This window comes from Nyctereutes procyonoides, unplaced genomic scaffold, assembly GCF_905146905.1.
Source record: "Nyctereutes procyonoides isolate TBG_1078 unplaced genomic scaffold, NYPRO_anot_genome, whole genome shotgun sequence".
NCBI classification, from domain to species: domain Eukaryota; kingdom Metazoa; phylum Chordata; class Mammalia; order Carnivora; family Canidae; genus Nyctereutes; species Nyctereutes procyonoides.
Genome location: NW_026575047.1, coordinates 54429206 through 54444085, shown reverse-complemented (window position 1 = coordinate 54444085; position 14880 = coordinate 54429206). Strand labels below are relative to the sequence as shown.

The 14880-nt window shown below is 56.5% G+C and overlaps 1 protein-coding gene across 1 annotated transcript in view; it reads right to left on the bottom strand.

Annotated features, from left to right (window-relative positions):
* Positions 1 to 13455, bottom strand: part of KLF13 (KLF transcription factor 13) — a 43756-nt gene extending 30301 nt beyond the window's left edge. Inside the window, exon 1 of the mRNA XM_055326594.1 lies at positions 12743 to 13455. Coding sequence (XP_055182569.1) covers positions 12743 to 13334 — 592 coding nt within the window. The 5' untranslated portion in view covers positions 13335 to 13455. The remainder of the gene's footprint in view (positions 1 to 12742) is intronic.
* Positions 13456 to 14880: the final 1425 nt, after the last annotated feature.

Below are 14880 nucleotides of genomic sequence, written 5' to 3'. Positions count from 1 at the left end.
TGAGCATCACCGCAGTGCGTGAAGCTCTGCTCCGGCAGGTTCAACACACAGACACACACCACACACACACACATACATACACGCACGTGCGCATACACGTACAAAGCCCACCCCCATACAACCCAGATGTATACAGCACAGGACACATTCACATGCTGCACAGACCACACCACTCCCGCACCTCCCACCCCACCCCATGCACTCACTTGCCTCCTCTCCTCCAAGGTCAAGCACACCCCAACCTGCTCTAGGCAGAACAGTGACTGGCTCAATCTGTTCTCACTCCAAAGCCCTCACTCCTCAACAACATTCCATTTTGTCTCTCTGTCTGAATGACACATAAAGCGTATCAGGCAAAAAGGACTCTGTTAAAAACACTGAGAGGCCCCAGAAGGAGCTGCTTGGAACACAGCATAAACTTCAACAGGGCTGGGAGGAGAGAAGGACCATAGGGTGGGGCTCCGGGGCCAAAGCCCAAATTGTTAGTTACAGCTTACAGAGGGCACAGAGGCACTGGGTTTTTGACAGAACTCCCAAACAGATTAGGGCTCTGGACTTCCAACATTGCATTTGATGCATTTTGATGCATTTTAATACCTTTAATTTGTGTCTTTTCTCCAACATTATAAAAAAAAAAAGTAAATTCTTCACACACACAAAAATCAAATTCTGCATCCTTGAAAATGGTTCCTTACAAAGGAAGAAAGGATGACAAGAAGGCTTCTCAGTGCCCAGGGAGGAAGGCTCTCCAGCACCTCACTGAGAATCTGGAAAAGCTGAAAGGCACAGTGCATGAACAAGTAACACCAGAAGCTCACCACAAAATAAGTGCAACAAATAAAGATATTCCCTTCAGTTTGGGGTTGGGGACTCCCCGCCCCATGGTGATCGCAACAGGTGTTGACATGGAAGCCAGAGGAGGGAGGAGCTGCAGGGCAGCCTTGCCCAACCCAGCAAGAATTCAGCCTATGTAGAGAGAGGAGAACCAAGTGGCCCTATGCACCCACAATGAAAAAGGGACCCTGGATACAGGACTGGGTGCTAACTGCGGGGCAGCTTAAAGGACATACCACCCCCCAGGGGCCTGCCTGGCCAGCATGCGTGGAGACAGCCAGCAGGGTGGCAGGAGGCCCTGACCTAGCACATCCAGCCCAACCTACATGGCAGTTACTGTTTAACAGCAAACACCAAAGTGTTACCTTGTACCAAGGCATAAAACTAGTTCACACCTTGGCCTCCCAGGAGAATCTGGCACTGGGTAGAGAGCCGTGCTTGGGCTCAGAAAGACTTACAGGACTGTCAGATAACTTCCAGAGATCCAGTTATGGGGATCTGAACACCCGGAGATAAGACAAGCATCTCCCCCAAATTTTCCATGGAATTCAATCAACCTCAAAGCCAACAGGATATCCCCATGTGGCATTTACATAAGAGTTGCCCTTCCTGGACCAGTGCCAGTGCTCCCCTCCCTGTCCCCCAGGGCAGACCAGCTGTCTGCAGTGGGGGCCCTCTGTGCCACCCCCGCCCTGCCTCTCTGCAGCTTAAAAGAAAAAGTCAATGAATCACACTGGAAGAAACATTCCTCCTGTAAATGGAATATAAATGTTTATTAAGAAATTATAGGAACCGGGTCAGGCATTTTGGTATCTTAGTCACTCCAGCTAATTAAAGAAAAAAAATCAAAACAGAACAGCATCCCAGAAACTTGAGACCTTGAGAACTTTTCTTGCCACAAGCACTGCCCCAGCTCTGCCAGTTGCCAAGGTGACCCAGTGTTTACCTCCCATCCCGTAGGAGGCTGACTGAGCAGAACAGCCCAGCAGGCAACCTTGCTGTGAAAGGCTGCCAGGGCATCCCCAGGGGTGTGAGGAGGAAGCCAAGGCCACCCCACGGGCTCTCCTGGGCTGAGCCAGGGCTAGAACACCAGGGAGAGGTATCTTCACCGGCTCTCTAGCCCCTGCGGCCCTACCCCCAGCACACCTCCTGCCTTAGTCCTGGGGGCTAGAAACCCCTGAGGACAGGTGAAAGATATGCTTAAATTCTAGGATGCAGAAGGGAGAGGAGAGGGGGGAACAGGGAGAAGAAGAGGGGGAGGGGAGGGGAGAGGAAGGAGAAGGGGAAAGAAAGGAGAGACAGAGGAGGGGGGAGAAAAAGGAGGAGGAAGGAGAGGAGCAGAGAGGAAAGGAGAGAAGTAGGGGAAAGGGAGGAGGGACAGGAGGAGAGGGGAAAGGAGAGAAGTAGGGATAAGGAGAAGGGGAAAGGGAGGGGGAGGAGGACAGGAGAAGGGGAAGAAGGGACAGGCGGAGAAGGAGAAGGGAAGGTAGAAAAGGAAGGGGAAAAGAGCAGAAGGAGGATGGGGAGAGGAAGACTAAGGAAGGGGGAGGGGCAAGAGAATGGGGAGGAAGGGAAGGGAGAAAGGGAAAGAAGGAGAGGGAAAGGAGGAGGAGGAGCAGGGAGAGGGAGGGGGAGGGGAGGAGGAAGAGGGGAGGAGGAGGAGAGTATGAGAAGTGAGGGCACACCAGGGTGCACACTTCGCTGGCTAGCTAAATGGCTTCCATTCCCCTGGTTTTAGCCAGGCGGCCATCCCAGGCTATCTGCCCCCGTGGAAAAGGTCAAGGGCACAATGGCTTGAGAAGGAAGACTCCACCAGGAATGCACACCCTCCAGCCTGGCACCAGAGTCCCCACTCTACCTAAAAGACAGACCTGCCCGGCACACAGTGCTCCTTTCTTCTATGCTCTTGCAAGACACTGGCCTCAATGTGACACAGCCCCACTGTGGGCCATGGAGAAAAAGCCATCCCTGCTACACCTGGGATGGCTTTTGTGCCACCTGGCCAGATGCCTTGTGACTGGCTTACTTCCAAAGGAACAATCTCTTGAGCTTTGGCAGATGGCTGACAGTGCACACGCTCATGTGTGTGTGTACACACACACACACACACACACAAGTATCTGTCTTCCGAGGCCACATGCAGTGCTGAATGTAGGACGGGAGGGCTTGAGTATGGGAAGGAGTTTAAATGCTCAGCTCAGATTCAGGGAGACAAGTGAGATCAGGGAAAGGGAAATGAAAGTGGAAGTTTTTCAAAGTTTAAAGTTAGCATACTTTAAAATGAGACAACCTGTCCAAAGCAAAATGCTAACACGTAACACCCACTAATCAATAGGGAAGGACAGCTTCAAATCAGAACCTAGAAGAAGCCGAGGAAGCTGAATTTCTTGCAAGACCCAAAGGCCTGATAGTAACTCAGCACAACCACTTTTGTGCTCACCAACAGGGCAACAGAATAGCTGTGACAGCAGATGCTGGTCAGTTGGACCACTGACCGCCCACAAGGAAGGCATGGCATAAAATACTAAGAATACATATCATGATAAAAGACAGCATCCTGCAAAGCCCCTCGGACCCTCCTGATAATCCCCTGATGCATAAGGCCAAGCAGCAAGGTAATCTTAGAAAGCAGGACATGCCATGCAAGCAGCCAAAAAGGAGCACTCTGGAAAAGACAAGGAAGCCTTAGGAAACTGCCCTTACTTAGCACACAGGGCTGCAAGGAGCCAGAAGTCTCTGGTAGGTCCCTGCGCTGCTGTGAGGGGCCGTCTCCCCCCACCACACCACACCATTCAGATGGCAACTGACGAACAAGCACCAGGGAGTGAGGTCCTCAGGAGAACCAGGCAAGATCTCTGTGATAGGTTGAGAGGCCCTACCCTACCAAGGCCAGCTGGCACACCTGCCAGGAGATGACCACAGATGGAGACATGGGGTAACCAATGACTAGCAGACAGACCAAAGGTGGCCGGTCGGTCAGGGGAACGAGGACAACAGGCAGTGCAGAGTGTAAACCAAGACAACAGAGTGACTGCGAAGTAGCAGGACTTCCCATCACTTGTTACAATGGCAACTATGTAATTAGCTCACATGTATTATTTCTCTTCCAAGGAGAATATGCTGGAGTTTGATACTGATAAGATATTCAAGGTGCACCCATGGTGCCAATGCCTTGTTTCCAGAGCCTTCCCCTGATCCCAGACACGGTTTTGAACAAGCAGCCCAGGCGATGGCGCAAGCAGAATATCACGGGGTGCTAAGGATACTCCGGGGTACCTGGGTCCTGCTCCTTTCCCCTAAGGGCGGAGCTCTAAGCTCACTTACACCTCTTCTGTTTCCTCTCTTTCCCAACACTTCCTTGCAGAAACCTCTATTCTTGATCTGCCATTTACTAACTTCTATCTCTAGCCTCAAACCAAGTTCCCTTTATCCTTTGTGTGTGGGTATTTATACCATAGAAGACAGTAAAAGCTCAGAGGAGTTTACAGGGGTGGAAATTCCTGGCTATATCACAAATATAGGCTACACATACTTGAGGATAATGACCTCAGGTTGACTTAACACAAAAGCGTCAGGAGGCCACAAAGGGGTCCTTGACCACCAGCCAAGCTGACTGGCCATCGCCTTGCTGATGATGCCTCTACGGTGGTCCTGGGTGGGGGGCAAGAAGCCTCCTGAGCTCCTCTGAGCCCACTTCCTCCTCTCCCCATTCCCAAGCTTCCTTCCAATTGGCCCATGTTTGCAGGAGACAGGTATGTGCCAGAACTCCACTCTCAGAAGCTCCTGGGATAGGAGCCCAAGGCAGACACTGAGCCACGTGCTCCCTGGTGAATGATTTTTAATTTGCCTCCCCCCATTCCCTGCAAAGCTCTTTCATGATGTACCCTGGGCTCTAGTTCCAAGGAGATGAGCTTGTACCCTGTGCTCAGAGACCATGGGTCACTCACCCATTCAGGGAAAGCCACGCCCCTGTGGCAGCAGCACAGGGACATTTAATCTGAGGCATCAGGCCTCAGCACTCTTACAAACAGGTCACCTTGGGACAGACTGGCCAATCGCCATGGAGTGTGGCCAAGTTCCTGGTTAGCAAGTGTTTTTGTGTGATGAACTTCAAAAAAGAAGGACAATAAACAGATAACCCCCCAACATAGCCTCCCTCACAACCCCCCAAAAAAACCAAACATTCTGTTTGTGTAGAATGTTAGTCAAAGCCATGTACTGGTCAAGGCTGCTTGCTCCCACCATGCACACAACACCCAACAGCAAACAGTGCCAACACCCAGGTCATGGGTCAGGAGGGGAACGGGAAATGGGTATCAGGCGCACGTGTGCTAGGGCATTAACAGAGGCAAGGCAGGTGGCAAGGGAGATGACCAGTCTCTTTGCCGTGGCCTAGCTACAGCTGAGGGACTCCATGTCTCCAAGAAGCCTGACTTGCACCCAGCTGATCCACAAATGCTGGAAGATGGGGTTGAGGGTGGACTCTAAGATCAAACTGAATAAATGAACCAGAATCACAGGTCTCACATAAACATGTTCCAGATTTAGACACAAAACAAACAGGAGAGCACGTCTGCATGTATGCATGTGTTTATGTGCAGCCAAATGGCAGAGCTTCTGGTTGCATGAGGATTTCTGTTACATCCTGTGCCTAGCACCAAATCACTGCCAACAGAGTAGAAAGTTAGCATCTGGGTCTCCATTAGATTGACTTAGAGCAGGGGAGAGGGCCTCCTGAGCTCAGGGTCCCACCCTGCAGGCCTTGGCAGCCAAACCCCCAACACCCCTCCATCCCAGACCCATCACAGCAGCTTCTTCAAAACTGCTAAGCTGGAGAGAGCACTCCAAAGTTTCTTTCCATTTTAATGGGAAGTTGACTTATCAAGAAAATAATCCCACTTGCGGCTATGAAAGGGAAGTAAAACAGGCTCAGGTGTGTGGGCTTAGATCAGTATTGGTTTTTTTTTCTGGAAAGCAAGCAGAGACGCACCAGGTCCTTGAGGGTATCACTGGCTGCAGGCCCCACCCAAGTCTGGAGGATGGGTCATCTGGGGCCATACACCCAGGGTGGATGCCAGTGGGCTAACTAAAACAAACAAAACCAGGCTATAAATACTATCTGGAAACATTTTCATTCAAAGTAAAATTAGGGTATGTTGTTTGTTTGGGAAAGGCGCACCTAAGACTTGGCTGAACTATCCTTGGACTTTAAAAGGACTTTAAAGCAGGACCCAGAAATTCCAGTGCTTGTCCAGTCAATGGAAGATGAAACGGAAACATATCAGGTGGACCAGATCAAAGGGGGTTGAATAAAGGTGAACAGACACCACACCTGCACCAGCCAGGCACCTGGCGATACATACAGGACCAGCAGCACCCTAGCCCTCCAAAAACCCAGCCTCAAAGTGTCACCCTATCGGTTACTTATTATCAAGAGGAGAATGTCCTATCTTTATAGTGAAGAAACCTGGCAGACACCACCTTAACCACATATGTGATCCAGCAACCAGACAACCTGACATCAGGTGCTCCCACTATCATGTATGGAAATGACCAACATTCCCTGTGTCACCAAAATGTTTCAGTTGGACCTAATCAGGGGGAAGGGGAAGCAACCAGACAAATCCCAGATTGTGCGATGCTCTACAAGACAACTGGTCTGGATCTCTAAAATGCTAATGCAACAAAAGGCCACAAGATATTCCAGACTAAAGGAAACTAAAGGGACAGGCCAACCCACTGCAATGTGTCATTAACTGGACCCTGCATCCTATAAGGGACATTTTGTGGATCATTAGGGAAACTGATTATGGACTGTACACTTACATAATACATACTATTTAAAGGAGGAGAGACAGGGAAGGGAGAAAATACAGTACTTGAAAAAAAGAGGAAGGGAAAAAACGATAAAAAAAAGTGACAGAATATTTAACTGATGAGTCTAGTTATGAGCATTCACTGTATTTCAGAATAAGAATCTCTGTGTGTGTGTGGGGGGGAGAGCTAATAAGAATTTGTGTGCTGGGACACACATATTTCTAATACCATGAGGCACTGCTCACCTGTCATGCCCTAGAACACAGGTCCAGACAGGAGTAGCAGTCAGACCAGCAGCAGAGGGGATACCTGAACTCAGAAGTGGGGCTGCCCAGGCACTAAACTTCAGCTTCTCTCTCATGTGCGGTGTGACCTTAGGCATATTTCTTAACCCATCTGAATCTTGGCATCCTTTTTTGAAGACTAGTAATAATAATAGTGCCTATCTCATCGGGTCCTGTGAAGATTAAATAGCTTACTGGAAATTAATGCAAACAGAACAATGCCTGTCCCTAGCAAGCAGTCTGCAAGTATTAGATACAACAATGAGAGCTGAGTGTATCATTCTAGAAGTTTTCACTTTGAAAAGCAGTTTAAGTGCTTTCTTAAAGCATAAACCAGACATACTTTAACAGTGCCGTGATACCTCAAGATTGCTGGTATAAAGGGCAGTTACAGAATGCAGGCCTCAAGGACTACTGGGGGGGGGGGACGACACACCCATCCACAAACAGTCCCACATTTGTTTCAGTGCTGTTTGGTTTTGTTGGGTTTCTTGAGTTATATATTTAAATACACAGGCATATACACATGTATACAATATTAATAACTTGTTGGTTTCTTTCCTTCCTTGCCTGTAAGCCACTATCAACACATCTCTCCCTTCCCCTTTCGATTTGCTACATCTAGGAACCCAACGACCAACTTGATTCAGAGTGAGGTCAGGGCAGACAGGCCCTCACAGTGTCTGGGCTGTCGTGAGCTGGTTTCAGTGAGAGGACTCTCACAGCACCTCCTCTGAGTTTCAGATTTGAACCCCTACACACAGAATCTCTGGCTGAGAAGTGTGGTCCTATCAGCCTGTCCACACAGAGGGGGCTCCAGCCCTCTTTTAGCCAGGGGAGGGAGGGTTTCAAATGGCATCACACCAGCTTCCCTCCCAGTGCCAACAGCCATGAGGCACAAGGGTGGCAGGCAGGGTGGGCACACCTAACTGCTGCAGGGGCTGAGCCCTCACCCAGGCTAGGGTAGAGGGTAAGCCATGGAAGGCTAGCAGGAGAGCCGGGCATGATGTGTGAGAGAGTACTGCTGATTTTCTTAGTGTTGTTTTAAATGTTCCCAATATGATGATCCCACACGTATAAAAGGAGAACTGGGAGAAGTTTAAAAAAAAAAAAACAAACAGCAACACAGCAGGAACCTCAGTACTGGGGAGACCAAGGCCTCCATCTATTTCCTTTAAAAACGTAACATGCCTTTTAAGTCAATACAGTAACTTCCCAGGGCATTTAAACGCTGTCTACAGGACCATCAGTAACATTGCCAGGTCTCGAGCTTATGCAAATGCCAGCTGCTCTGCACCAAGACACACACCAGAGTGCACTGCTGCAGGCATTAAATAATAAAAAAAAAGGGGGGGGGGAGGCAACGTAGCTCTCATCTCAGACAGATCAGAGGCTCAACAAGTTGTGTATGCTACAGCCACACAGCCACACCTTAGAGTACCACACAGCCAGGAGAAAGAACGAAGGTGCCTCAATTAAACCCCTGCCTGGAACAAAAGCCTGTGGTAGAATGTATTTGCTATGATCCTACATATGTATTTTTCACATGTCTGTGAAGATGTACATGCAAGCATACATGCAAGTCCATTAAAAGGGTCTGGGAAGAGACGTGCCAACTTGAGGTGACAGTGGTTCGCCAGAGGAAGGGAAGGCTGGCACATTCTGTCTACATACTTGTGCACTGCTTGAGGAGTTTCACAACTAGGCCCTACTGGCAGCCTGGGGCTGTGAGGGAGAAGGGAGTAGGGCTGAATGTATCCTGAACAAAGTGCTGGCTCCCTGCCAACCTGGCTTTGCCCTGGGTAAAGGAGATCCCAGTCGCTCAGCTCACTCTTCACTCGACAGGCTGCTGGTCCAAGGCAGCTGCACGGGGGAGCACCTGGGAAGGGTCCAGGTGGCAAGCAGTGTGGCTGAAACCAGGCTCTACAATCAGAGTCTGTGTTGGTGGAGGGAGCCTAAATACCAGGCCCCAATATCTCACTGATGATCAAATCCCTTGTTCTGTGGCTCAAGATAAACTTCACTAACCCCACCCGAATTATTACAGGAAATGGCTGAATGCAATGTTACTCGACTTCCACCCCAACCCCAAAGAGGGCTAGGTGACCAGGGATATGTCTCTTTCGAGGCCTGCAGGAAGGAGGGGCTGTGCCCAGCACAGTGGCTCCCTATCCAGTCGGGCCCCCCAGAGCTGCTAAAATGGGCCCAGCCCAGGAAGCACACAATTGGATGTTTTAGCTCGAGGGGCTACAGGGAAAATAGAGCATAAAGGCATTCTGAAAACAATTCTTTGTGGGAACAAATAGGTAGGAATGTATTCAAGGCATCTCTGCCAAGAAAGACTGAGTGGGCCATTCTGCTGGAGGCCCGCCAAGCCCCACCAGACCAGACAACAAGCAAGAATCTCTAGGTGGGGGATCCCTGGGTGGCGCAGCGGTTTGGCGCCTGCCTTTGGCCCAGGGCATGATCCTGGAGACCCGGGATCGAATCCCATGTCGGGCTCCCGGTGCATGGAGCCTGCTTCTCCCTCTGCCTGTGTCTCTGCCCCTCTCTCTCTCTCTCTCTCTCTCTCTCTCTCTCTCTCTGTGACTATCATAAATAAATAAAAATTAAAAAAAAAAAAAGAATCTCTAGGTGAATGATCTGCCCTCAGAAGGCCCTACGCCTTTCTTTCTGAAAGTTCTGAATGTTCACATCAAAGCCCTTCAGCCACCAAGGAAATAGGTTCCTGGTCTTATGACTCCCCAAGGCAAGACTTAGCAAATTTCCAGATCTGGGTTGGGAAGTTCTGATTAGCCAAATAATAAGTGGCTTAAAAAAAAAAAAGTGGGTTGAAATGCAAAAATGTTAAGTCTTTGTTTCATCGAGTTTTCTATAACATCAACAATTACCTAAATGTGACAGGGTAATCAGTCCCCAAGTCACTGGCACTCTTTTGCATTCAGGGAGTGGGTGTGGGAGATTGCAGCAGAGTCAGGGAAGGCCAAGTCTCCCCCCAGAGTCAAGGTTGAGTTTTGTACTTCCCAAAGCGTTCTCAAACTCACAGCCTCATTTCCCACAGATCTTCCAAGTGGCCAGGGGAGACATCACCAAGCTGCAGGGAGGTCTGGGGACCAGTCCTTGGCCACAGGGCTAGACAGGGCAGGCTGTGAATTGCCTTTTTGACTAAAGTGGTTTTGATATTCACTCCCCTGCCATGAGATCAGTATGGGTGGGTGGGATGGTGGTGGTGGAGGTTCCCAGTGAGGTAGAAGGCCTCGCATGAGACCCCCCCGCCAAAAGCTGCTGGGAGCCCACAAACCAAACCAGGGCTACCTCAGAACCAAAGTCTGCTGCTCAGGTTCTCCCAGGGTAGCCTGGCCTCTCAGTCCCCCACTGTGGCCTGTGGGCTACCCTTGTATCCTCTATGACCACCAGCTAATTATGTTCTGTACACCTGGCACAGGCTCCCTAGAAGAGCCCTCCAGCAGAGGCTGAACCAGACACCCCCCAGAGGCAGGTTCGTGGTTCATAATCAGATTCACCTGGGGCACCATTTAAACTGTTGGGCGGATGGTCAGTATCTGGAACTGGAAATCTACATCTGCAAGGGCTCCCAAAGAAACCTGTACACTCCTGACTCAGAGGTCTACATCTGCTCTGGAGGTAGGGCCTCGAGTTTCTGCACACCTGGAGGGTGAGGCCGGCTCCTTGCTCTTAGACACAGCACACTGCAGTCGGTGTTGGTTTCCATCCTCTCCTGTTGTTTCAGGTTTCAAAGCACCCCAGAGAGACTGGGTTCCACCCCACTGGGGGAGGCCCGGGTTCCCATTGCCTCTGCCCAATCCTCTGGCCTAGACCTGCTCAGGAACACTAGAGCCTGAACCAGGGGGTGAGCCAACCCAGAGGCTACCCTCCAGCTCAGGCCCCATCCAAGCCTGCCCCGCCCTCGACAGCGAGCCCCGCCCTCGGCCAGCCCCTCCGTGGTTCTCCAACACCGCAGCCGGGCGGAGGATCCCCTGGGAAACAGGCTGGAGGGGCGTCCAATCATTCAATTACCCGTCCAATACTGACTGGCCTCGGCCCCCAGGGCGGCCCTCAAGCCACGCCCCACGCACTGCCCCCGCCTCCGTAATCTGGCAGCCCCAGGATCCTAGCCTAGCTTGGCCCCTCCTTCACCGCCACACCCACCGTTGCGCTACAGTTCCCAAGCAGAACCAATATGCCTACACTAACCCCCACCCCCTGTCTCGGTCCACACACCCTAATTCGTACTCACAACGAGCAGAAAAGGCCCCGCCATTCACCCTCGACGCCCCCCCACCACCAGCCACGCGATTCGGGGCGGCCACGGCAAGGACCAGACCGCGGGGGCAGCCTCCGAGGTAGAGGTTGGTCTGAAATCCGCGGCCTTGACACTTGCAGACCTCGGGACAGCTCCGTTCCAAATTCGCCAAAAGAAGGGGGTCTTTCAGCTCCAGGGTCTTAGGACTGCGATTTTTGAGTCAGTCTTTTAGTCAGCTTCTTTACTGTTTTTTAAATGTAAAACCTAAGTCACTGGTAACAAAGTAACTGTATTCGGGTTTTTAACCTGGTCCAAATGTGGAAAGATCAAGTGTAACAAGAGTTAGCGCGAGCCCTGAGCAAAGACACATTTCCTTCAAACCAAACCAGGAGAGAAAGGTATGCCATCCGTTAAAACACAGCTCCCACGTTTGTGCTTAAAAAAAAAAAAAACAAAAAAAAAAAAAAAAAAAAAACAAAAAAAAAACAAAAAAACGAAAAAGCACCAAAAACGGGGCTCCGGGCCCGTGCGAAGGGGAGGTCTGCCCCGGGGTCGGAGGCCGGGCGGCGGCGCGCTGGGGCCGCCCGCTCCCGCGCAGGTGCCGCCCGCGCGCACCCGACGCCGGTAGGTGAGAGCAGGGCGGAGAAGAGGGCGGTGCGCGGGACCCGGCAGACGGAGGGGCGCTCCTTTCTGGGGAAAGCGCCCCGAGGCCGAGGAGCCCCCTTGGGTTGGGCGCGCCCCCGCCGGCCGGATGGGCGGGGCTCCCACAAAGAGCCTGCGGCGGAGAACCCGGGCCGCCCCCCGCGTCGGCCGCTGCTGGCTCTGGCTCCGACAAGTTAAACCTCAGAGCGCTGGAAAAATTACAGGAAGAGGAGAGCGAAGAATGTGCCGAGTGGCTGGAGGGAGCCCTGTCCCCGCGTGAACTTCGCCCGCCGCTCGCCCGGGCCGAGCCGAGCCGAGCCCAGCCGGGCCGGGCGGGGCGGGTCCCGCGGATCCCTCCCTCCCCCCCTCCCCTCCCCTCCCCTCGCCTCCCTGCCGAGCGCGCGCGCGCCGCCCGCCCGCGGGGGAGGGGCCGGGGCGAGGGCACCCCCGCCCGCGCCGCCCCCAGGCGCCCCCGCCGCCCGCCTCCCCAGAGCAGCACGTGCGGCCCCCACTCAGCGCGCCCACACCTGCCCGCGCCGTCCCCCAGCCCCCGCGGGGTCCACGCCCGCAGCCCGGATGACGACATCCGCCCCCGCGGCCCCGCCCGAGAGCGCCCGGGGAGGGGGCGTGCCCGGCGGGGGCGCGGTCGCCCGGCGGGCGCCGGCTCCCGGCTCCCGGCTCCCAGCGCCCGGCTCCCGGCTCCCGGCGCCCGGAGCCGCCTCGCCCGGCGCGCGGGGCAGCCGGCAGGACCCCGTGGCGGGAGAAGGGGCGAGGCCCCGGCCGGCCCCGGCCACCCCCGGCCCGACCGTCCCTCGAGCCCCGCCGGCGGCCCGGGGGCGTGGCCCGGGGGCCGGCGCCGTCCCTGTCCGCGCGCTCGCGGCGCCCGGGCGGCCCTACTGACCTGTGTGAGTTCTCAGGTGCGCCTTGAGGTGCGAGGACTTCCCGTAAACTTTCTCGCAGCCCGCGTAGTGGCACTTGTGCTTTCTCTGCGGGGACTCGAGGTCGGCGCGACTTCGGCCCCGCCGGCCTCTTTGTCTGAGGCCGGGTTCGCCGCTCCCCGCGGGCCCCGGCTCCCGCTCGGGCTCCAGCCCCGCCTCGAGCTCGGCCTCGGGCTCGCTCCACGCGGGGCTGAGGGGCGCGGCCGCCGCACCTCCGCCGCCGGGGGAGGCGGGCTCGGGGGCGGGCGGCGGCGCCGGCGGCAGGCGGCAGGGGGTCCTCGCCTTCCGGGCCGCGGCGCCCTCTCTGCGCTCCGCCGGGGAGGGCGCCGGCGCTTGCTGGTTGAGGTCCGCCAGGATCCGCGCCACCACGAAGAGCGAGGCGCTGTCCTTGCCGTCGCGGCGCTCCTCGACGCGGGGCAGCGTGGCGGCGACAGCGGCGGCCGCGCCCTCGGGTCCGGCCTGCGGCCCCTCCCGCGGCCCGTGCACGACCGCGCGGCTCGACATGGACACGAGGCACTCGGCGGCGAAGTGGTCCACATAGGCGGCGGCTGCCATGCTGCGGGATCCGGCCGGCGGCCCGGCGGCACTGCTGGTCGCGGCGAGTCGTCAGCGGCGCATCCGCACCCACGGCCTCCGGAGAGCGGGCGGGCGGCGGGCGGCGGGCGGCGGGCGGCGTGCGGCGGGGGGCGGGGGCGCGGCGCGCCCTCTCCGCGGGCTGGGCTGGGCGCGCAGCCGCCTCTGCCGTCACCCGCGCGGCTCCGCGTCCGCGAGGCGCCGGCCCGGCCGGGCACCGAACAGTGAGCGCATGGGGGGCGCGGGCCAGTGGGATCCCCCCCGCGCGGCGTCAGGGGCGGCCTGTCCTAAGGATGCCGAGCGGCGACGTTAGGGACCCCCTCGCCGAGTCGCGGCCGCAGCCTCGCCGCGCATTGTGGCAGGCGGGACAGCCGCCGTGCGCGCCGCGGCTCGGTGTGGGCGGCCCGGCCCCGGGGTGGGCGGGGCCGGGGCCACATCTGGACCCGACGTCAGCCCCCAGCCACATCCTGGCGGCGCAGGTTACAGGCGGCGGCGGCCGCGGGGAACTGCGCGCGCGGAGGGGGCGGGGGGCGGCGGGCGGCGGGCGGGGGCCCCAGAGCGCGCGTCGTCGGGAGCGAGCGGCCGCGCGCCCACGCCCGGGGAGGGGGCGTGGCCTACGGCAGCACGGGCGGACGCCATTGGCTCGTCGGTGGGCGGCCGGACCAACCCAAGCGGCGACAGGGGCCGACCCGCCTCGGGGCCTGCGCGCGCCAGTGGGCGTGCCCTCGTGGCCCGCGGGAGGAGGAGCGGAAATTTGAGCCGGGAGCCGGGCTCGCTGACGCAGGACGTCCGAGGGCGGCGGGCCGGGGCGTGGCTGCGCAGGGACCGCTCTCACCCTGCCCCCCCAACAGCGGGGAGACCGCGGGACGTTTTCCTGCCGGGCTTCCCTACGGTGACATCCTCGAGCCCGGGAGTGGAAGCGAGCGCTCGGGAGGGCGCCCCTTTGTCCCTCCATCCCCGCCTGTGAGGGGCGCCAGGGATGGGTGCGCCTCGGCGGGGCTCGCCTCCCCTTCTCTCTTTCCTACCGCAGGGACGTTTGCAGGCGAGGAGGCGTGTCCGCTCCGCTGGGCGCGGGGCTGCCGGCCTGGCCCGGGGGCGGAGCCACTCCTCGTGACCCCCGCCGCCGCAGGGTTTCTAGGTGGCAGCGCCTCGAGACGCGGGCGCTCGCCCCCTCCTTGCTCTTCCTCTGCTGAGCTCGCGGCCTCGGGGCGGCTCGGCTGGGAGCGAGGTCACGACTGGGGCGGGGCCGCTCCCGCAGGAAGGACTGACGGCGTCCCGGTCTGGTCCCGGGCGGCCGGGGACGCGGAGGGGATCGCGCTGGTGGGGAGCCGGGCTCCGGCGGAGCCTGACGACTGGCCCCGGGCTGGTGGGTAACCTGGCAGCGGGGGTGACGTGCCCACCGCCTCTCGTGCTTGCAGCAGTGAACTACGTGCGGGGGCAGCCGGCGCCGCTGTTCGGGGAACGCGGGGCCCCTTCCTTCTCGCCCCAGGCCTGCTGCCAATTCCTCTGGGCTGCCTCCTCCCACCGC